Here is a 17,113-nt window from a genome sequence, read left to right as displayed (position 1 = left end):
ATTTTTTTATCATTAAAAACCATTAACTAAAATACAAACAAGAGGGGAAAAAAAGCAGAATTTTTTAAAAAAAGCATTTTATGAAATCTGAAGGCAACATAATTATGAAGTTAAAATGTATTCATTCCTAGATTCAATTAACTAAAGAAATGCATTAGGGATTAGTCATTCACCAATGGTTTATGTATAGTTTTAATATTAGCCTAAATTAAATGTATGTAAGAGGATAATACTCTCCGGGGAAGGAAATATAAATCTAACTTCTATTTTTTATCCACACCATTACTAGAATAAATTCATTAATTTCAGTGCAAATTCAGGAATTTTACATAACCATTGAGGAAACTTTAATGTCCTACCATAAAATTCTAGATTAACAATTTTTAAAAAAAGACTGAATACAAACTATCTGAAGACATTAATCAAATTTTTAATGTACCAATTTATTGCATATGTCAGTACAGAAAAATAGAAAGTATATTTTAAAAGAAATTTATTGTAAAAAACAAATGTAAATGTTTGCTTGCCATGGTTAGCACACAATGTACTATGACATTCAAATTGGAGTTATAAAATTTTATCACTTCAAATAAAATATGGCAAATAACAAAAATATGATTTACATTATGAAATGGGATTAACTTATTTCATACTGAACATACTTGAATATGTTAAAAACAACTTGAATTTTCCATATACGCTGTACTGACGGAAATCATTATAAATTATGTTAAACACACACTCACCTGTTACATATGTATATATGGCACTTTTTGTAAAAAAGTGTCTCATACATAGTCCTATTTTTAAACTACATTTTAAGATACAAAATATAAATGGAGGTATATTTGCGCCATTTGGCAAAAATGTATAGACTAGTATTAAGATGACTGCATTTATCTTGCCATACAAATGAATATATTATTTCCAATTTGCTAAAACGATGTGTGTATATATATATATATACATAGTATTAAGAATAAACAGAAGTACATTTCATTTTCTACCCTATCAATTTAAAAAATAAATGTCTGTGCTCTGTCATTTCCATCTTTACCTGAGTAATATGAAAATACATAAATTTAAGTGGATAATCCAAAAGGGTTATTTATGACTAATTTTTCCTCTCACAGTTTTTAAAAATACATATAATTATCAAACATAATAGAAAAATGGGAGAGAAGAATAAGTGGAAGATTTCAGTATCTCAATCATGACTTAATTAAAAAGTGACTTGTGACATTCTTTTTACAAGTTTACCTTACCTATCCCTATCCTCAAGGAGAAAAGGGTCTCCTTAATATAAACTGCTCTTAAGCTATCTGAGCTTGAAAGGTAATTTATAAAAAATGAAACATGGCCTTCACCCTTTAATTTCCCCACACCTATTCCCACAAAGCCAAATCTTACAAACATAAGAAATTAATATATAAGCATCAGATGGTATGAATTCTCAACAGGTATTACAGCGTAATTACTCCAGTGACATATTACCAAAGCTGTAATCTATGTAATTATCAAGTGTCTACAGGTAATCATAAATTTAAGCAGCCCTGTAGCAAAATTCAGAACACCATTTTTATGAAAATATCCATTTTAACAGTCAAAAACATAACTGCAAAAACAGGGTAGTTGCAATGGCAAGTGCTCCAGTCACTTTTTGTTAGAAATGCTTTGCATTCAAATGTTTTGCACGATTTCCTTTCACCAATCTCATTAATTCATTATTTTCTATATCTAAATTTAAAAACTGTGTCACACTTTCCTTTCTTCTTGTTTCTATCCTAATGGTATTATATTACCTGTCACAAATTATTTCTTCTCTTATTTTGCAGAGTTCTTTTTAGGGTCCTTTTTATATTTTTCACCAGTTTTTCCCCCCAATCATTCCTTTTAAAATAATGGATGTGAGATTTTATTCTAAATGAGCTGTATCTTGCCATATTTAAGATCACTCTAGGATCGCCAAATTTATAGTAACTTAATAACTTAAAGTTCTTTTGTAAACTCCTATAGCTGCTCTTGTATAAATAAGTCAGAAGTTAATACACAAGATAGATACATATACTTCCATTCCCACTAAGCAATGGGTCCACAGTGAAGGAGTGACTCCTGTAGAAGTCTCATTTTACTAAAACCAATTGCTTTGGCTACAAAACTAGAAATATTTTCAAAAATGATGCCATGGTCTTCATGGACCCCTGACACTAAGTTTGTTCTCCACCTCTTACCCATCTAAGGAAACAGTCTCAAATACAGATGCTAGTGGTGGTATAGCCCTAGGCACAGCCTGTGCCCTTAGCTGCAGAAAGAAAGGCTCCTTAACCCTAAGAGAATGAAAGAAGGGGACGGAAAACAAGTTCTCTACAATTTTTGAAGTCCTAGCTTAAAATTTAAAAAGATAGTTTATAAACCTGGAGTATCAAAAAGAAAAAGCAGCATAAAAGCAAAATACTGATGAAGAAATAGCTTTTATACTTCATCAGCATATTTAGAACTAAAGCTGATAAATTTCTCCATAGTGTAATGACTGATTACATAAAAACATAAGGTGTTTTTTTGTAAACTTTAAAGAATGATACAAATATAAGGTATGCCATGTAAGCTCGTGTCTAAATATACATTTTGTTGTATTTTCTTTTTAATACATTAATATTTAGAATAGTCATTCTACATAGCAAGGACTGACAAGAATAGTCTTTAATTGTGGTGAATTTATACATACAAAATATGCCTTCCATGATATGCATTACCAACTTGTTTTAAAAAGCAAGACTTTTTACAATCAGTAATTTATAGAAAAACATTATTCTTAGAAATCATACTTGCTATAATTTATTTTTTCTAAATACTGGCATAAAGTGAATAAGAATGCTATTTGGCAAAAGTATTTCTAGCCCTATCTCCACTGAAAGTTTTAAATTGAGGTCAAGATTATTGACCCATTATTTCTCTGTTCTAGTTGCTTGCAGAAAGCCACTAAATATAGCTAAAATATTCAAAATATTATATGTTAAAGCTGACATAATATTACACAAAGCTCAATTACATCTAATTTTTGAGGACTGCATGAAACAACTTGGCACAATTATGACTCATAGTGTGTATTTTTATTAAGGTAAATCCTGCAAGTTTCAAGGGGCTTTTTTCTAAGTAAGATTTTCTTACTTTTCTATACATCTAAATCCTACTTCCCACCTATAGCCATTTAATTGCTAAATGTGGTAAGAGGTTTTGTGTCAAAAAGCTCCAGAATTCCTTCATTCCCACACTCCTACATGTAAAACTTTTAAAATCAATAAATAAGACTTCCTAAAACTGTCTTTTGATTGTAGGAGTTCTATTTCACAGCAACTGGAACATTAAAACCAAGAACATTGGTTTTTTGTTGTTGTTGTTGGATTTTGTAACTTTTATTTTCAAGAAGTCCAATAAATGATATCTTGCCTTTGATAAGTTAGATATAACTAGGTACTGGGATTTAAAATCAAATGTGAGAATTTTTATAAAGTAGTATGTACAATCCTGTAATGATAAAAGACTTCCTAATTTAATTCTAAGTAGTGCTAATCTTCACTATGACTGCTATTAGTGGTTCAGCTGAAGACTTACAAAATCGATAGAAGCTAAAATTCTCTTTGCCACCAAAGTTACAAATGTTAAAAAGTTCAAATATGCACATCGAAGCTGCAGTAAAATTCTAAATTTCTATTTCTACATGCCATGATCCAGACTGTACCTAACAAAAACATGGTACATTTATATTGGAAAACAGGGTCCCATTTATTTGTAAGAAAAAGCTGGATCTCAGCATTCACCAGAGCAAAATTCAATGGCAACCTGCACATAAGTCTCAATTTCACTTCTTGCCAAAAACAAAATAGAGTTTACATAAAAATAGATATAACCCAGATAACCATATACATCAGTATATGACCAGTGCTATTTACATGTAAAATGTTGCATTGCATAATTCAAGGAATAAAATACCATCATGCATTTCATTTAACTTTTAAGGTGAAAAATGCAGTTACAGAACTAAGTTTGCTTACCATGATTGTCCCAATATTTACTTAAGAAATAATACCCAAAGGTTTCTTGTTTACATCTCTTTCCACATCTAGCTATTCATCTGTGTAACAGATTACACCACTTTAGCAACAAGAAACTTTTGAACAATATCTATTATACTGACATATTAAACTAAAGATATGAATACATAATCGCACTGAAAGTTTTGATGAAAATGTATGAAAGAATCCCAAGAATTATAGTTTTTCCAATGTAAAAAACTATTTGGAATATCATAAAGGAGCAGTGAAGTCCTTTCAAAGTTTAATGTCACTCTTCAGACAGGTACAGACAGAAAATACTTCTAAAAGGAACATTCTTTATCATTCTGCACAAATTAAAATACAATGCAATAATCAAAAAGGGAAACATTATATAATTGTTACATTAGATGAAGTTTTTGCCATTTCTTCAGGAGAATGGCTCTTTACGACTTCTTTGATGAACTGTTCAAGTGCAGTGAAATAGCCTTGGCACTGCCATGTGTCATTGTGAGTCCCATCTGGAAAAATGGCTAATCTCTTAGTCCGAGATGGGGAGAGTTCATAAAGTTGTTTCATCATTACTGGTGGAATTAATTGATCTGAGAGTCCAGAGATGAAAAGAGAAGGCATTCTGCACTGAGAGATTTTTCTGTAGGACAAAAATTTATTTTTGTAGCACCATAAAGGAAGGTAACGCATCGGAAAGAATGAAAATAAAGTGCTGGCCATATGTGGTATGCTTAAAAATGTGTTCTCCACCATAATGGCTGAAATCCTATGTGAATTTTCAGAAGCCAAATGAATAGCCACTGCTCCACCCAAGGAACGGCCAAAAAGAAAAATTTTTGTTTTATCAAGGTCAGGTCTAGTCATCACGTAGTCTAACACAGCTTCAGAATCTAAGTAGAGTCCTTCTTCACTTGCTTCTCCTTCACTTTTTCCATATCCTCGATAATCAACCAGCAAAAGGTTAACTTTGAGGTTAACCAACATAAGTAATGCATTTGGCAATCTGTGACCTATGTTGCCTGCATTGCCATGAAAATAAATTATAGTTGGGGAATAGGGTGAATTGTCTCCAGTGTATCGTATCAAAATAAGATTCAGACGTATTCCATCTTTGGTTCTGATGAAAATGTTTTCATGTGGAATGCCAGTGGGCATGGGAACATAAAGACGTGAAGAGGATGGCTGTTCTGGAAAATAAAGCAATACATCCTGGAATTTATACAGAATACCTGCTATTGATATGAATATTAACAAAAGTAAAATAATGCCTCCATACAGATGAAAAGTCACTATTAAAGGTAAAAGAGAAATACGGCAGAGAGCCCAAGACCATGAAGCCAAGGCTATTAGCCATCTTTCAACAAAGTTCCACAGCATCCAGGACTTTTCCATTGTAGCTCTCTGTAAGTATCCTAGAGAGAGAGAGGGAGAATATCAATAATTCAACATCTATCTATTTTTTAAAAAATCCATAATATAATAAACTATGGTACTAGGCCACATGTAATTGTTAAATATGGTAATAGGTACAGTCCATCCACAAAAGTAGCTGCTATAATTTCCCTTGTCCTTTCTGTTCTCAACAGTTTCCTTTCTACCATATCCCTCCACTGTCATATTTATGAAACAGTAATATTCTTCAAATTAATTGATTTTTAAAGTGCTTATTTACTGTCAGCTATCTTCATATAAATGTTCTCACTGATTTGACCCCAAAAAAATTTGATGCAATAGTGTCTTTTTTTTTAATGAGAAAACAGAAGCTCAGGGGCATAAGTAGACTGGCTATCATCTGGTTCTCAATGTAGATGAGCTGGGAGGCAAACAACCATGATTCTAGAGATCGTGGTACATCTGCTGTTAGGTTATGTATGTCCAGGGCAAACTGTACTGAAAAGGCAGTTCAGAAATTCTAACACAGCAAGACCAATCTAATATACTTTGTCAATCTTTTTCATATACGGTAGCAAAAACTAAAGAAACTAGGGTAAGGAGTTGGGCAAAACAAAGCAAAATAAAAAAACAACTAGGGAAAGAAAGAATAAAAGTATCCCCCCTCTACCTCGAAGTTTTAATACTAAACTTAAATAATTTGCTTAAACAATAGATTCTAATATTGTATTAGTTTTAAGAAAATGATTAATGATTTATCTTTCATATGTAATTAAAAATAAATATCATATTGCTAGTGTCATGAGATTGGCAGTATCTTTTATATACTCTTTATTGAAGTTTCACGTTCTGGGGTCAATAGATTGCTAAAATGTATTGATAATGCAATAAATACTTGAGAGTTCAGTGTGAAACAAATACATAGAAGTTCTCTGAGAAACAGAGATAAATAAAGTAAAATGACTCACTGGAGAACAATTCTTAAAAAGATTACTAAAATATGTACCTGATATAAAGAAAGTAAAAACTATTAAAAGAGAATTTTTTGTTATCAAAAGGTTTATACATGTTGTCTTAAAACGGCAAAAGAATTGAGATATGTTACAAATTTTCTTATGTACTATTCGTCTACTTATGCTTATTTACTGAACTTTTAAAAATACTACATTTCCTTCTTTCCCACTAACCAAACTGCTATAAAGAGGTTATAGATTGATTATACAAATAATGAGTTGGATTTAACAAATTTGATTTTTTATTATTATTTTACTAAACATAGACTTTTACATTTGAATTATTATTCAAATGAACTGAACCTTTTTGAACATAAACCAACATTTTTCTCTGATTTCCCAGAAATCAACACTGCCACCCAGTGGTAGCAAGTTTTATTACAGTATCACATCCTCCCTGAATAACTATTTATCACCTATTTCCAGTCTCAATTGCCTTTTTAAGTAGAATGAGAGTTTTTAAAATGCTTACCTATGAGGCTGGTCATTAGTATCAAGTAAGATTAATAATGAGATCATTCATAAATGTTACAGACATGTTAACTTTATTTGCTTTTGTGACTGGTATTTCTGGCTCTACTACTTTCTTACTGTGTTCTGCTCTAATTAGTTCTTATTTAAAAAATTATTATAAAACCAGATAAAATAGCTCCAAATACATGAATAAAGCATATTTTAAAATTTGAATCTTATATTTACATTTATATAAATTTACATAGTTAAATTTTCAACTAATGAACTTTGAAAAGTTATTTTCGTTTTAGTAGCCTCTAACATCTAATTTTAGCAAACAATACTGAATTAAAATTTATAAGGCTAGGAATTGTATTTCTCTTTTTCACTATTGCATCTCTAATGTATAGTACAGCACTTTATATATACTTACGACTAAAGTATTTTTAAAATAATCTAATTACATATACGAATTATTCAATTTATTTTAAAAAAAGTATTCTGAGCAGTGGGCATATATGTTTAAAACAACATCAGAAAAATGGGCATATTTGTTTGGGTCTATAACTGGCTAGGAATAATAAGGGATAAACTTAAGAGTTTTCCACAAAACATTCCTGAAAAGTCACATTAACTAAACTGTTTTGTGATAAACAATCATAATCTTACAATGAGTTGTTGCACTATGGAAGTCGGAATAAAAGTCCATTCATCTTGAGTAATATCAAATGGAAATCATTTTTAAGAACAGGTTAATAAAAATTGCTCTGGGGTGGTGGAATGTGTGGGTATGGGCGTGTTTTCTCCTTAAGATATTCTTATATTGCTGGTTTAGAGTAAGAACTCCATTCACAGATTGCCTTATTTTTACCTAACCCCACTTGCTAATAATCTCTGTTCCCTAGTCTGTATGATATATATTTCCATCACAAAGATGATCTTAAAGGAACCAGGACAAGTGAACAATATCAGGAAGGATTTTTAATTTACTGAATTTGCTGAAAGTATCAGCAAAGCATAATTACCATGCACCATCTGCTGAGATGTAAAAACAACTTCATACCCAGATGTTATGACAGTCAATAGAATCAAACACTGCCTCTAATAAAGTCGACTGCATGGATCCTACAGCCAGCATTATGTTTTCTATTGATTTTGTCAATAAATTAGTGTGAGTAAATGGTTAACAAAACCTTTCTCCCTCTTCAGATAAAAAATGACCACTCCTTAACCTTCCTGCACTGTTTCCCTGGAAACCTGATAAAGGTGGGCTATCAGCTGTGTTTCTAAGCAACAGTGTAGTAAAAATGGCTCCTACTGATGAGCTACATCTGGACTGAGAGGACAGTGAGCAGGGCTAAACATGCCCAGTGGGAAGTATAAACAGGGGCTTTTCTGAATCAAATATGACTTGTAATTGGCTTATCATTTGCTTAGTCCTGGATGCTATACTCATGTGCTGTCACAAAAAGACACTGTTTCCTGTGGAGCATGAAGCAGCTAAGCCAGGGTGGCGCTCACTCCCACCCTTGTGTCATTTTCCGCTAGACCTGAGCTATCATCTGGGAACAATATACCTAACACTGACATGTTGGGTTTTCAAAAAAGCAGAGAGGCTGATGCAGAGTACGGTCCACTACGGTCTACTGGGTCTTGTGAGTATCCATGTCCAGTTGACCCCAAGACCACTGCTACTAGTCATGAAGAATGAGTGAAGCAATCAAGTATGTCCTATGTGGTAAAACACCTATAAAACGTGTCTTCAGAGGAGATGTATTATTTGTCGGGTTCTTCTGCATGTGAAATCCATTTGCTGATAACATCTTAGCATCATAAAAATCAGGAAAAAGGATGCATTTAATACACTCAAACTTATACCAACTAGAAGGGCTGCTGAGTGGGAGAGCCGATTAGACCTGTTCTATGTAGAATATAGAAATGTAGATAATCAATAACTTCTCATCTTCCCGTCTTCTTTTACATCATTATTGTATGTATTTTTAACCTTATGTCTACATCTTAAATGAATACCTGACAGTCCCATTTCTCAATTTTCTGTTTGCTATGTTATCAGATCTGGTATTACATGTCAAACATTTCTAAAACCCACCAATCTGTGGTTTTAACCACCCCCAGTAACTCCTTAACCGTTTACTATCTGAGAACTTGCTGACTGACTTCTCATAATGATCTCTCATAAAATGTAAACTTCACTTTAAAATAAATCTAGTGGATTTTTCTCAATCCACACTGCACCACTGCACCACCAGACCCCCAAAGTGTCATTTGCTGTTGGCTTTTCCTCTGTACTCAAATTGCTGTTTCTCTCTGCCCTGTACCCCGAAAAGCAGGCATTTTCCAAGGTCTTCTCCACTCATTTAGGTTATGATGTTGTTTCCCTCAGTGATTTCATTCCTTCTCACGGCTCCAGTGATCACACCTGTGTAGGAATTATTCCCCACCTACAAGTCTACTCTTCACCTACAATCTCAATTTACCTGGTCCTCACGTACCTGATGCTTCACTGATATTTCAAACTTACCCAAAACTAAACACATCCTGCTCCCTTCTCAACGTTTTGCAGGCTTTATGCTAATTATACACAAAAAAAGCATGATGTGTAAACAAATACATTTTTTAAAAACCCAGGATATGTAGCTAAGATTTAAGTATTACAGTTTATTATAACCTGTACCAGTCTTGCATTTGAATAAAAAAAAATCAACCTTAGAAACAACTTTCGTGCTTTCTAAATGAAGTGGTTTGAGGTGTCACATTGATATTAGTGTGTCTCAAAAAATAATCTACTGAAAACATGACTAATCTTTATTATCATGTACTGTATAAATTAGATATGATTGTTTTCCTTTTACAAGAATAGTTTTGCAGTATTAATGACATCCTGCTATACTACGTAAGTAGTTTGATCATCTGATGCAATTTAATATATGGTGCTCATCTTGAGGATTTATGGTCCTAATTGGCTTGTTGTAGTCACCTCTAGTGCTCCCTACTTACTGTCTCTAAATTTAAGTCCATTACGGGTATACAATAAACAATTTGAGACTAAAAATAAGAGCAGTCTAGAACTGTAAAGCTCTCAGACCACCTTGCTGGCTAACAGTGTTAGCTGAATGGTAAGTCAGCTAATGGCATGAGTGATGGCCATGCTTATCTGATGTCTACTAATCATCTCCTGTGTTCATATAGGATCACAAATGGTTCCATTTTTAAGGAAAAGTATTTCATTTAAATAACTATTTTATAAACTGATGCTTTAAAAAAAAGAGATCAGTATTGAAGTCATGCCCACTACGAATGGTATGAGTCCTCAGAATATCACTGCAGGCTCCCAAGGGAGCTGTGAAACCCAGCGTGGACCACTGAAGCAGGCTACAGTTGATTTCCCAGCCTCTTCCGGAAGAGATGGCCATCAGATTCCAATGCATCCTAGTATACTATACAGTCCTTGCTCTCAAGTAGCTTGGGATCTACTCAGTAATGTTCAAGCAACTCTTGAGGTACTCGGGAGACAGATATGGATATAAATAACTACATATCTAACATAAGTTCATTTAATATAGAGCAGACAAAGAAAAATCAAAGAAAGATGACAATTGTCATCACATATAGCAAAGGAAAATCAAAACCTTAGCTATATCCTTCCTTCACAACATAATTTTAGTAGTCTCTGGATTTCATCAAGGTTGATTACGTAGAGATACCAAGTGGAAACTTATGCAATGTTTTAAAAGCAGGACAAAACATAACTCCAGGATTAAGAATCTCTATTACTTTCCATCAAACAGCTGTCTGTGACACTTATTTTTATTCATTTAGCACGATTATTCACAGAAACTGCAAGTATTCAGCATAATCTAAATAAATACTTGGCAAGGATAGCATAGAGGAATTTAGAGCTGTTAAACTGGATGAACTTTGAGGGCTCTAGTAAATCTGAGATCTTTCTATGCTAGTGGTTCTCAAAAGGTGGTCAGAAACCTGAGGGTCCCCAAGACCCTCTAATGGGGTCCACAAGATAAATATTATGCTCATAATAATACTAAAATATCATTTACTTTTTTCACTGTTTGACATTTGCACTAATGATGCATAAGCAATGATGGGTAAAACTGCTGGTGCCTTTACAAGAATCAAGGTAGTGGCCTCACGTGTTGGAGTCACTGTATTCTTTATCACCATGAGCTCACAGTAAATGAGGGAATAATCCAGTTTTACTTAAGAATGTCAAAGAAGAAGTAGCAAAAATTATTTTATCTCAACTAACAAGTACACATCTTTTTAACACATTGTGTGACAAATGTGTGACAACACTCGAAGTGCACATAAAGCATTTTGTGCTGTGTATTGAAATACATTTGAATTGTGAGCTGAACTAGCTGCTTTGTTCAGGTGACAACATTTTTATTTAAAAAGACAACTGACAAACTATGGTTGTTCAGACTTAGAGGTTTGGCAGATATATACTAGAAAATGAATGAGGTGGCCGATAGCTCCTAGACACTTAAGAGACCTTTTTGATGGCACTGTGGTAATCTATTAATATTAAACGTGTCACCATTTGGAAGAATCTGCGTTAACTCCATAAACCAATATATTCCAAATGACCAATGAATGGTGTCACAAAATCAAGCAAACATGAGTAAAAAATTCATTACAAACCAACAGATTTTGATGTAACAAGAGACAACAATTTCTCTGATGTAGGTTTCAGATGGCACGATATAACTGACCTTTAAGGAAGTGCCTCCTGTTGGGTGATGGAGTCGTACCAACGAGTATCCACAATTCTCTATTACAATACTCTTCCTTTTACAACTACAAATTTGTGTGAGCCTGACTTTCTTCATGTTTCACTTAAAGAGCCTAATAATCCGCCTGTTTTCTATGAGGCAGACATTAAAGATAATTACAAAAACATAATCCCACATCTCTATTTTTTGTAATTACAATTGTTTTATATAAAATTTTATATATGTGAGTATGTAATGAACTTACTACTGCTATTTTTGAATGAATTAAAACTTCCAGTTTTAATTTATACACTTTATAAACTTCCAGTTTTAATTTCTAACACAATAAATATCTATCTAATCCACATACATACAAAAAAATCTTTGGGATCTTTACATTTCTAAAATATAAAGGGGTCTGAGACCAAGAAGCTTGAGAACCACGGTTCCATACTATTTAACCATATAACTGTATTGCCTTATGCCCCAGAGACTTGCCTTCTTCAAATTAAGAAAGACATATTAGATTTATTTAAATCCTTTCTGCATTATAACATATATAAATATATTTAAGGTTTTTACCCAGTAATATTTTCTCCAAAAATTAAAAATACATAAAAACTTATATATCAAGTACTGAAACTCAAAAGTATAGGAGTAAACACATTTAAATTATTGCCGTAAGGTTAGTAAGAGAGTAAATTAGACAAATCTATTATATCATAGATAAAATTTTACAATAAAAATTGTATTTTAATGAAGGTCAGAACTGCCCTACAAATTAAATTCTAGTTATTCTAATTATTTTTAATTAAAAAGTGTACATTGGGCCAGGCGTGGTGGCTCATGCGTGTAATCCTAGCGCTTTAGGAAGCCAAGACAGGTGGATTGCCTGAGCTCAGGAGTTTGAGACTAGTCCAGGCAACATGGTAAAACACCGTCTTTACTAAAAATTACAAAAAATCAGCCGGGCATGGTGGCGCGTGCCTGTAATCCCAGCTACTAGGGAGACTGAGGCACGAGAATCACTTGAACCCAGGAGTCGAGGTTTCAGCGAGCTGAGATCGTGCCACTGCACTCCAACCTGAGTGACACAGTGAGACTACGTCTCAAACAAAAAAAAAGTGTACATTGTATTGCACATTGTATATCGAGTTACTGATTCTGCCACCAGCAAATGGTCTTTTAAAAATACAAAAAAATGCATCACCCATAGGTGAATTACAACGAATTTCCCAAAAACAATTTGGCAAAAGGCTAAACAATTTCAAATACAATTAAAAAGTCCTAAGTCATAAATGCACTATTATTTCTTTAAAGATCTTTAAGTCCATCCTAAATTGGTAATTTTGGGAACAGCTTGTTTAAAAACAAAAACTGTTCATACATTTAAAAAAAAAGATGCCTACAAGTGGAAAGAACAATGTGCAGGTTCAAGTGAAGACGGTAAAAAGTGGAAAGCGAGTTCATGTGTCAATGTCGACATCCACATCCCAGCAGAGAATGAGGACCCCACACTCCATGGTGCTCATTAATTACTCTGGGTGAATCACAGCTTCTAATCACATGTGAGGTAATGTGGAACTCAGATTCAGTATTCTTATGTCAATCTCTCTCCTCTTCTGTTAAGCACTGGGAAGCTAAGAAACCATGCCAGCTGCACAGCTGAAATGGAAACACAAACAGCTGCATCAAGGTGTTGGAGACACTACAGAATGAATCATCTATTTCCCTAATGGTTACCCACGTGCCATCAATAATGAAAACGTGTGTATTAATAGTCCTATGGGACAAATGAACAGTAACTGCCTATGGAGATGCTGGATAATAACTGGATAGTTCAGACAGCATTTTTAACTAGGATTTAAATCTGTATGAGCAGATAGCTCAAAAATTATACCAGACAGCAACTTAGTAGCTTTTTCGTGCTTGAAAATCTTGGCAAATAGAGTCAACTCTGGCAGAAGTAAAATGAGAGATTATTGTTACTATGGAAGCCAACCACAATTTGTTCTGAGATTATAAATATCTGAAATGTTTAAAAAAAAATCCACAAACCTAAAACTGTAGTGATGTTAGACTGATAATGAAATTCACAAAGTTTCCAATTTATAAATGGGCAATGTTCTAAAACTTTACCTATAAACTAGATGGATGAAACTTAGAATATTTGTTTTGTATAAAACCAGTGTTATATAACATTGAGTATGGGAAAGTAAGTACAACTAGAAGCCTTACTAGAAGTATCTAGATTCTCAGGCTAGCTCATAAATGCATGTAGTCCATGTACTGGAAATACTACATCTTTGCAAGTGATTTCAGCAGAATATACTGTTGTAGGAGTTCACACCATGTGAAACAGAAACATAAAATGTTATAATGTATTACAAAATCTGTCATTTGAGGAAAAATATCTTACTTAGAAGAACTAGAGCATCTTTTAAGTCTACATGAAAAAAGGCTATTTAAAGGTCTTAAGACTTTCCTGGGGCAACTAAACCAGGATTAGAAAGATTTCAGAATCTGGGTAATACATTAAACAGAGAAACAGAAATAGATTCCCCTGAGGTAAGTTATGAGGAGAGATGACGGGAAAATGCTAGATCCAACAGTTTCCTGTGCCTATCACTAAGTTATATGGTTAACCCAGGGCAATTTGCTTAGTAAACCCTCTTATTCACACGCCAAGAGGTCTTTGATGTGCCCAAGAAGAGGACAGTGTGCCAAGAGCTACCTGTAGGTACCTGGCTTGCTTTCATCATTCCAAGTTAACTATCAATGGGAGGCAGTGTGGTGCAATGGAAAGGAGACAGTGGTTTGGGTCATGGTCTGTTAATAGATAGGTAGCTTTTGCCAACTCACTTAGCCTCTCTAAATATATATTTCCTCATATGTAAAAGGAGGATGAAAGATTAAATTGAACTACTGTTGAGATAAAATGTAATAGTGTGTTAAGTGCAGCTACTTCTATGAGACAAAATTTAAATTACTTAATTATGTACTATAGCAGAGTATGTGAAAGTAAGGACAACTAGAAGCCCTATTAGTCCTGGAATAAATAATGGATATGATTCCCTACGGGTACCGTATCTGAACACAGGAAGTAATCAGAGCAATGCACTCTTTCTCTGTTAAAACCAAACTCAGGTAGTAGATCCTCTAGAAAGCTTTCCTTGGACCCCTATTCCCTCCTGCCATCCATTCCATATTCTGTAGTTTGTGCAAACTTACGTGGCAGAAGTTACTATTACAGCGTAATTAACCTGCTTATACAGGCTGTGAGTTCCTCGATGACAGAGACCTCATCCTATTCAACTCTACATTTTCTGTACGCAGCAGTGCCTGATGCATAGTGGGCCTCTATTAACAATTATTTAATTGAGCAGCTGATGTCTTAGGTAGGATATCATGACATTAACACTAAATGGGCAATCATGAAATCTTACACAGTAAAATAAAATTTGATATTTTAGTCAAAGACGAGTGATTTCCCTAAGCATGCATACAAATAAGTACTGATCCACGAACCCTCTCCCGTCAAAAGAGATCAGTGAAAAATCCAACATCGACACACAAAGCCAATATACTCATCTCTTTCTATCCAGTTACTATCACATAGTAAACATAAATAAGAGTTGTTAAATGGGGACGGACTTTTTTTTGGTTTCGATACCTTGGGTAGTAATACTAGTAATTCATTTTACTCAAATGTTGACTAAAATCTACAGCAAAATTGACTTTGATTGTGTGGGGTGCTTTTTTGATGTTTCCTGAATACCCCAGAACTTCCTGCCATGACATTCACAGGTCTAAACCTGTTACCGACGTGATTAGATAGGCGCTCTCTCTCTCTCCAACCTAGTAGCTGGAATTATTCTATTTTACTTTTCATGTCTGTGTGGGAAGGTGGGGGAGCGGAGGGCTGGATTTTAAGGATCGTAGGTTTGTACACATTACTGGAAAAACAATTGACATAGAACATTAAGATACGTTTTAGGTTCCAATTACAAAACGACACCCGGCGAGCCTCTGGCAATACGCGCACCTTAGTTTCCAAAACAGGTATGTGGCTTCAGTTTGCTGCCCCTGGTGAGGGGTGAGCGGAGTCGGGGCGGCCGGCAGGGCTGCAGCCCGGACAGACACGGCGCCCCGGGCTGGTCCTCCACAACCCCCGGCGCTCGGCCCCCGCACGGCCCCGCGGGGAAGCCGCACTGGCCCCAGGGCTCCCCCCACGGCCTCCCGGAAGGGTTTCGCGCCCGCCTGGAGGAGCCGGCGGCTCCCCGCGGCCCTCCTAGAAGGCGCGGACCGGCGCTCGGGCCCCGCGGGCTCGGGGTCCCCGAGCCGCACTTACTCAGACTCGCGGACAGGCTGCGCAGTCGGCCGCGGGCACGAAACCGGGCGCCGCGCAGCAGCGTACCCCCGCGTCGCTTCCGTCGCTCCTCATCATCCTCCTCCAGCCCAGGGGCCGCTGCCGTCGCCACGGTCTAGCCCGGAGCTCCTGCGGCGAGCTGTGGCCCCACTTCCGGCTCCCGCTCGGGTGTCGCCGGCAAATGCCCCCGCCGGCTCCCACATAACCTGTTCTCCGTCTCCGCTCCCGGAGTGGGAACCCTGCCCGCTCTCCCGAGCATGCGCAGAAGCGGCTGCCCGGGAGCCCCCGCGACGGTGGCCCGGACGGAAAAGATACCTCGGCGGCGTAGGCCCCGCTCCCTGCTCCAGGACCTGGGGATCTTGGCCTTCCACCCTCCTCCGAGCACCAGGACTCCCTCCAGTTCCGTACCCTAGGCCTCCGGGGTGAAGAGGTGCCGGACCCGATGAGCTCGGGAGTCCACCATCGCTCTGCAAGCCGCAGGTTTGCGGAGGAGTTTGTTCTGCCTGATAGGGCTGTTAGGGGTGTCGCAATGAGGTCCACGATTTAAAGCGCTTCCATAACTATTTTTGTCCTTTTACCTCTACCAGAGTGGACTGTCAAGGGCGAATGCAGGTTTTGTGAGGCCTGAACCTTGTGCCATTCGGAGAGCCCTTTTAAAGAAAAATAATGTAAAATTATCTTATTTTTGCAAATTTTACCGAGGTACACGACCATGGGAACACCTCGTTAGGGCCCCTCTCAAGGCGTTGGAAGTGTTCACAAAAATGGGCCCTTAAAACTTGGGCTTCTTTAGCTTCACTGTCAACCCCCCTGTGCACTGAAGTGTACACACTTGTTTACAGATGTGTGCCTCCCCTCCCTTGGGCTTTCCTTATTCTGTGTCCCCTATTTTATATATACAGAGGATATTTCATAAATTTGTGGGGTTTTTTTCCTTTTGAGACGGAGCCTCGCTCTTGTCGCCGAGGCTGGAGTGCAATGGCGTGATCTCGGCTCACTGCAACCTCCGCCTCCCTGGTTCAAGCGATTCTCTCGCCTCAGCCTCTGAAGTAGCTGGGATTACAGGTG

The 17,113-nt window shown here is 36.0% G+C and overlaps 2 protein-coding genes across 2 annotated transcripts in view; both read right to left on the bottom strand.

The window, feature by feature from the left end:
- Nucleotides 1-16,188, bottom strand: part of TNFSF13B (TNF superfamily member 13b) — a 99,050-nt gene extending 82,862 nt beyond the window's left edge. Inside the window, exon 1 of the mRNA XM_054529215.2 lies at nt 16,028-16,188. The gene's annotated coding sequence lies outside the window, so the exon portion shown is untranslated. The remainder of the gene's footprint in view (nt 1-16,027) is intronic.
- Nucleotides 411-5,456, bottom strand: ABHD13 (abhydrolase domain containing 13). Its single transcript, XM_024230901.3, has one exon. It carries the CDS (start codon nt 5,454-5,456, stop codon nt 4,443-4,445), a length of 1,014 nt encoding a protein of 337 aa, XP_024086669.1. The 3' UTR covers nt 411-4,442.
- Nucleotides 16,189-17,113: the final 925 nt, after the last annotated feature.

Source organism: Pongo abelii, chromosome 14 (assembly GCF_028885655.2).
Source record: "Pongo abelii isolate AG06213 chromosome 14, NHGRI_mPonAbe1-v2.0_pri, whole genome shotgun sequence".
In the NCBI taxonomy this organism is placed as follows: domain Eukaryota; kingdom Metazoa; phylum Chordata; class Mammalia; order Primates; family Hominidae; genus Pongo; species Pongo abelii.
The sequence above is the reverse complement of the archived record's forward strand: the minus strand, read 5'-3'. Positions and strand labels throughout refer to the sequence as shown.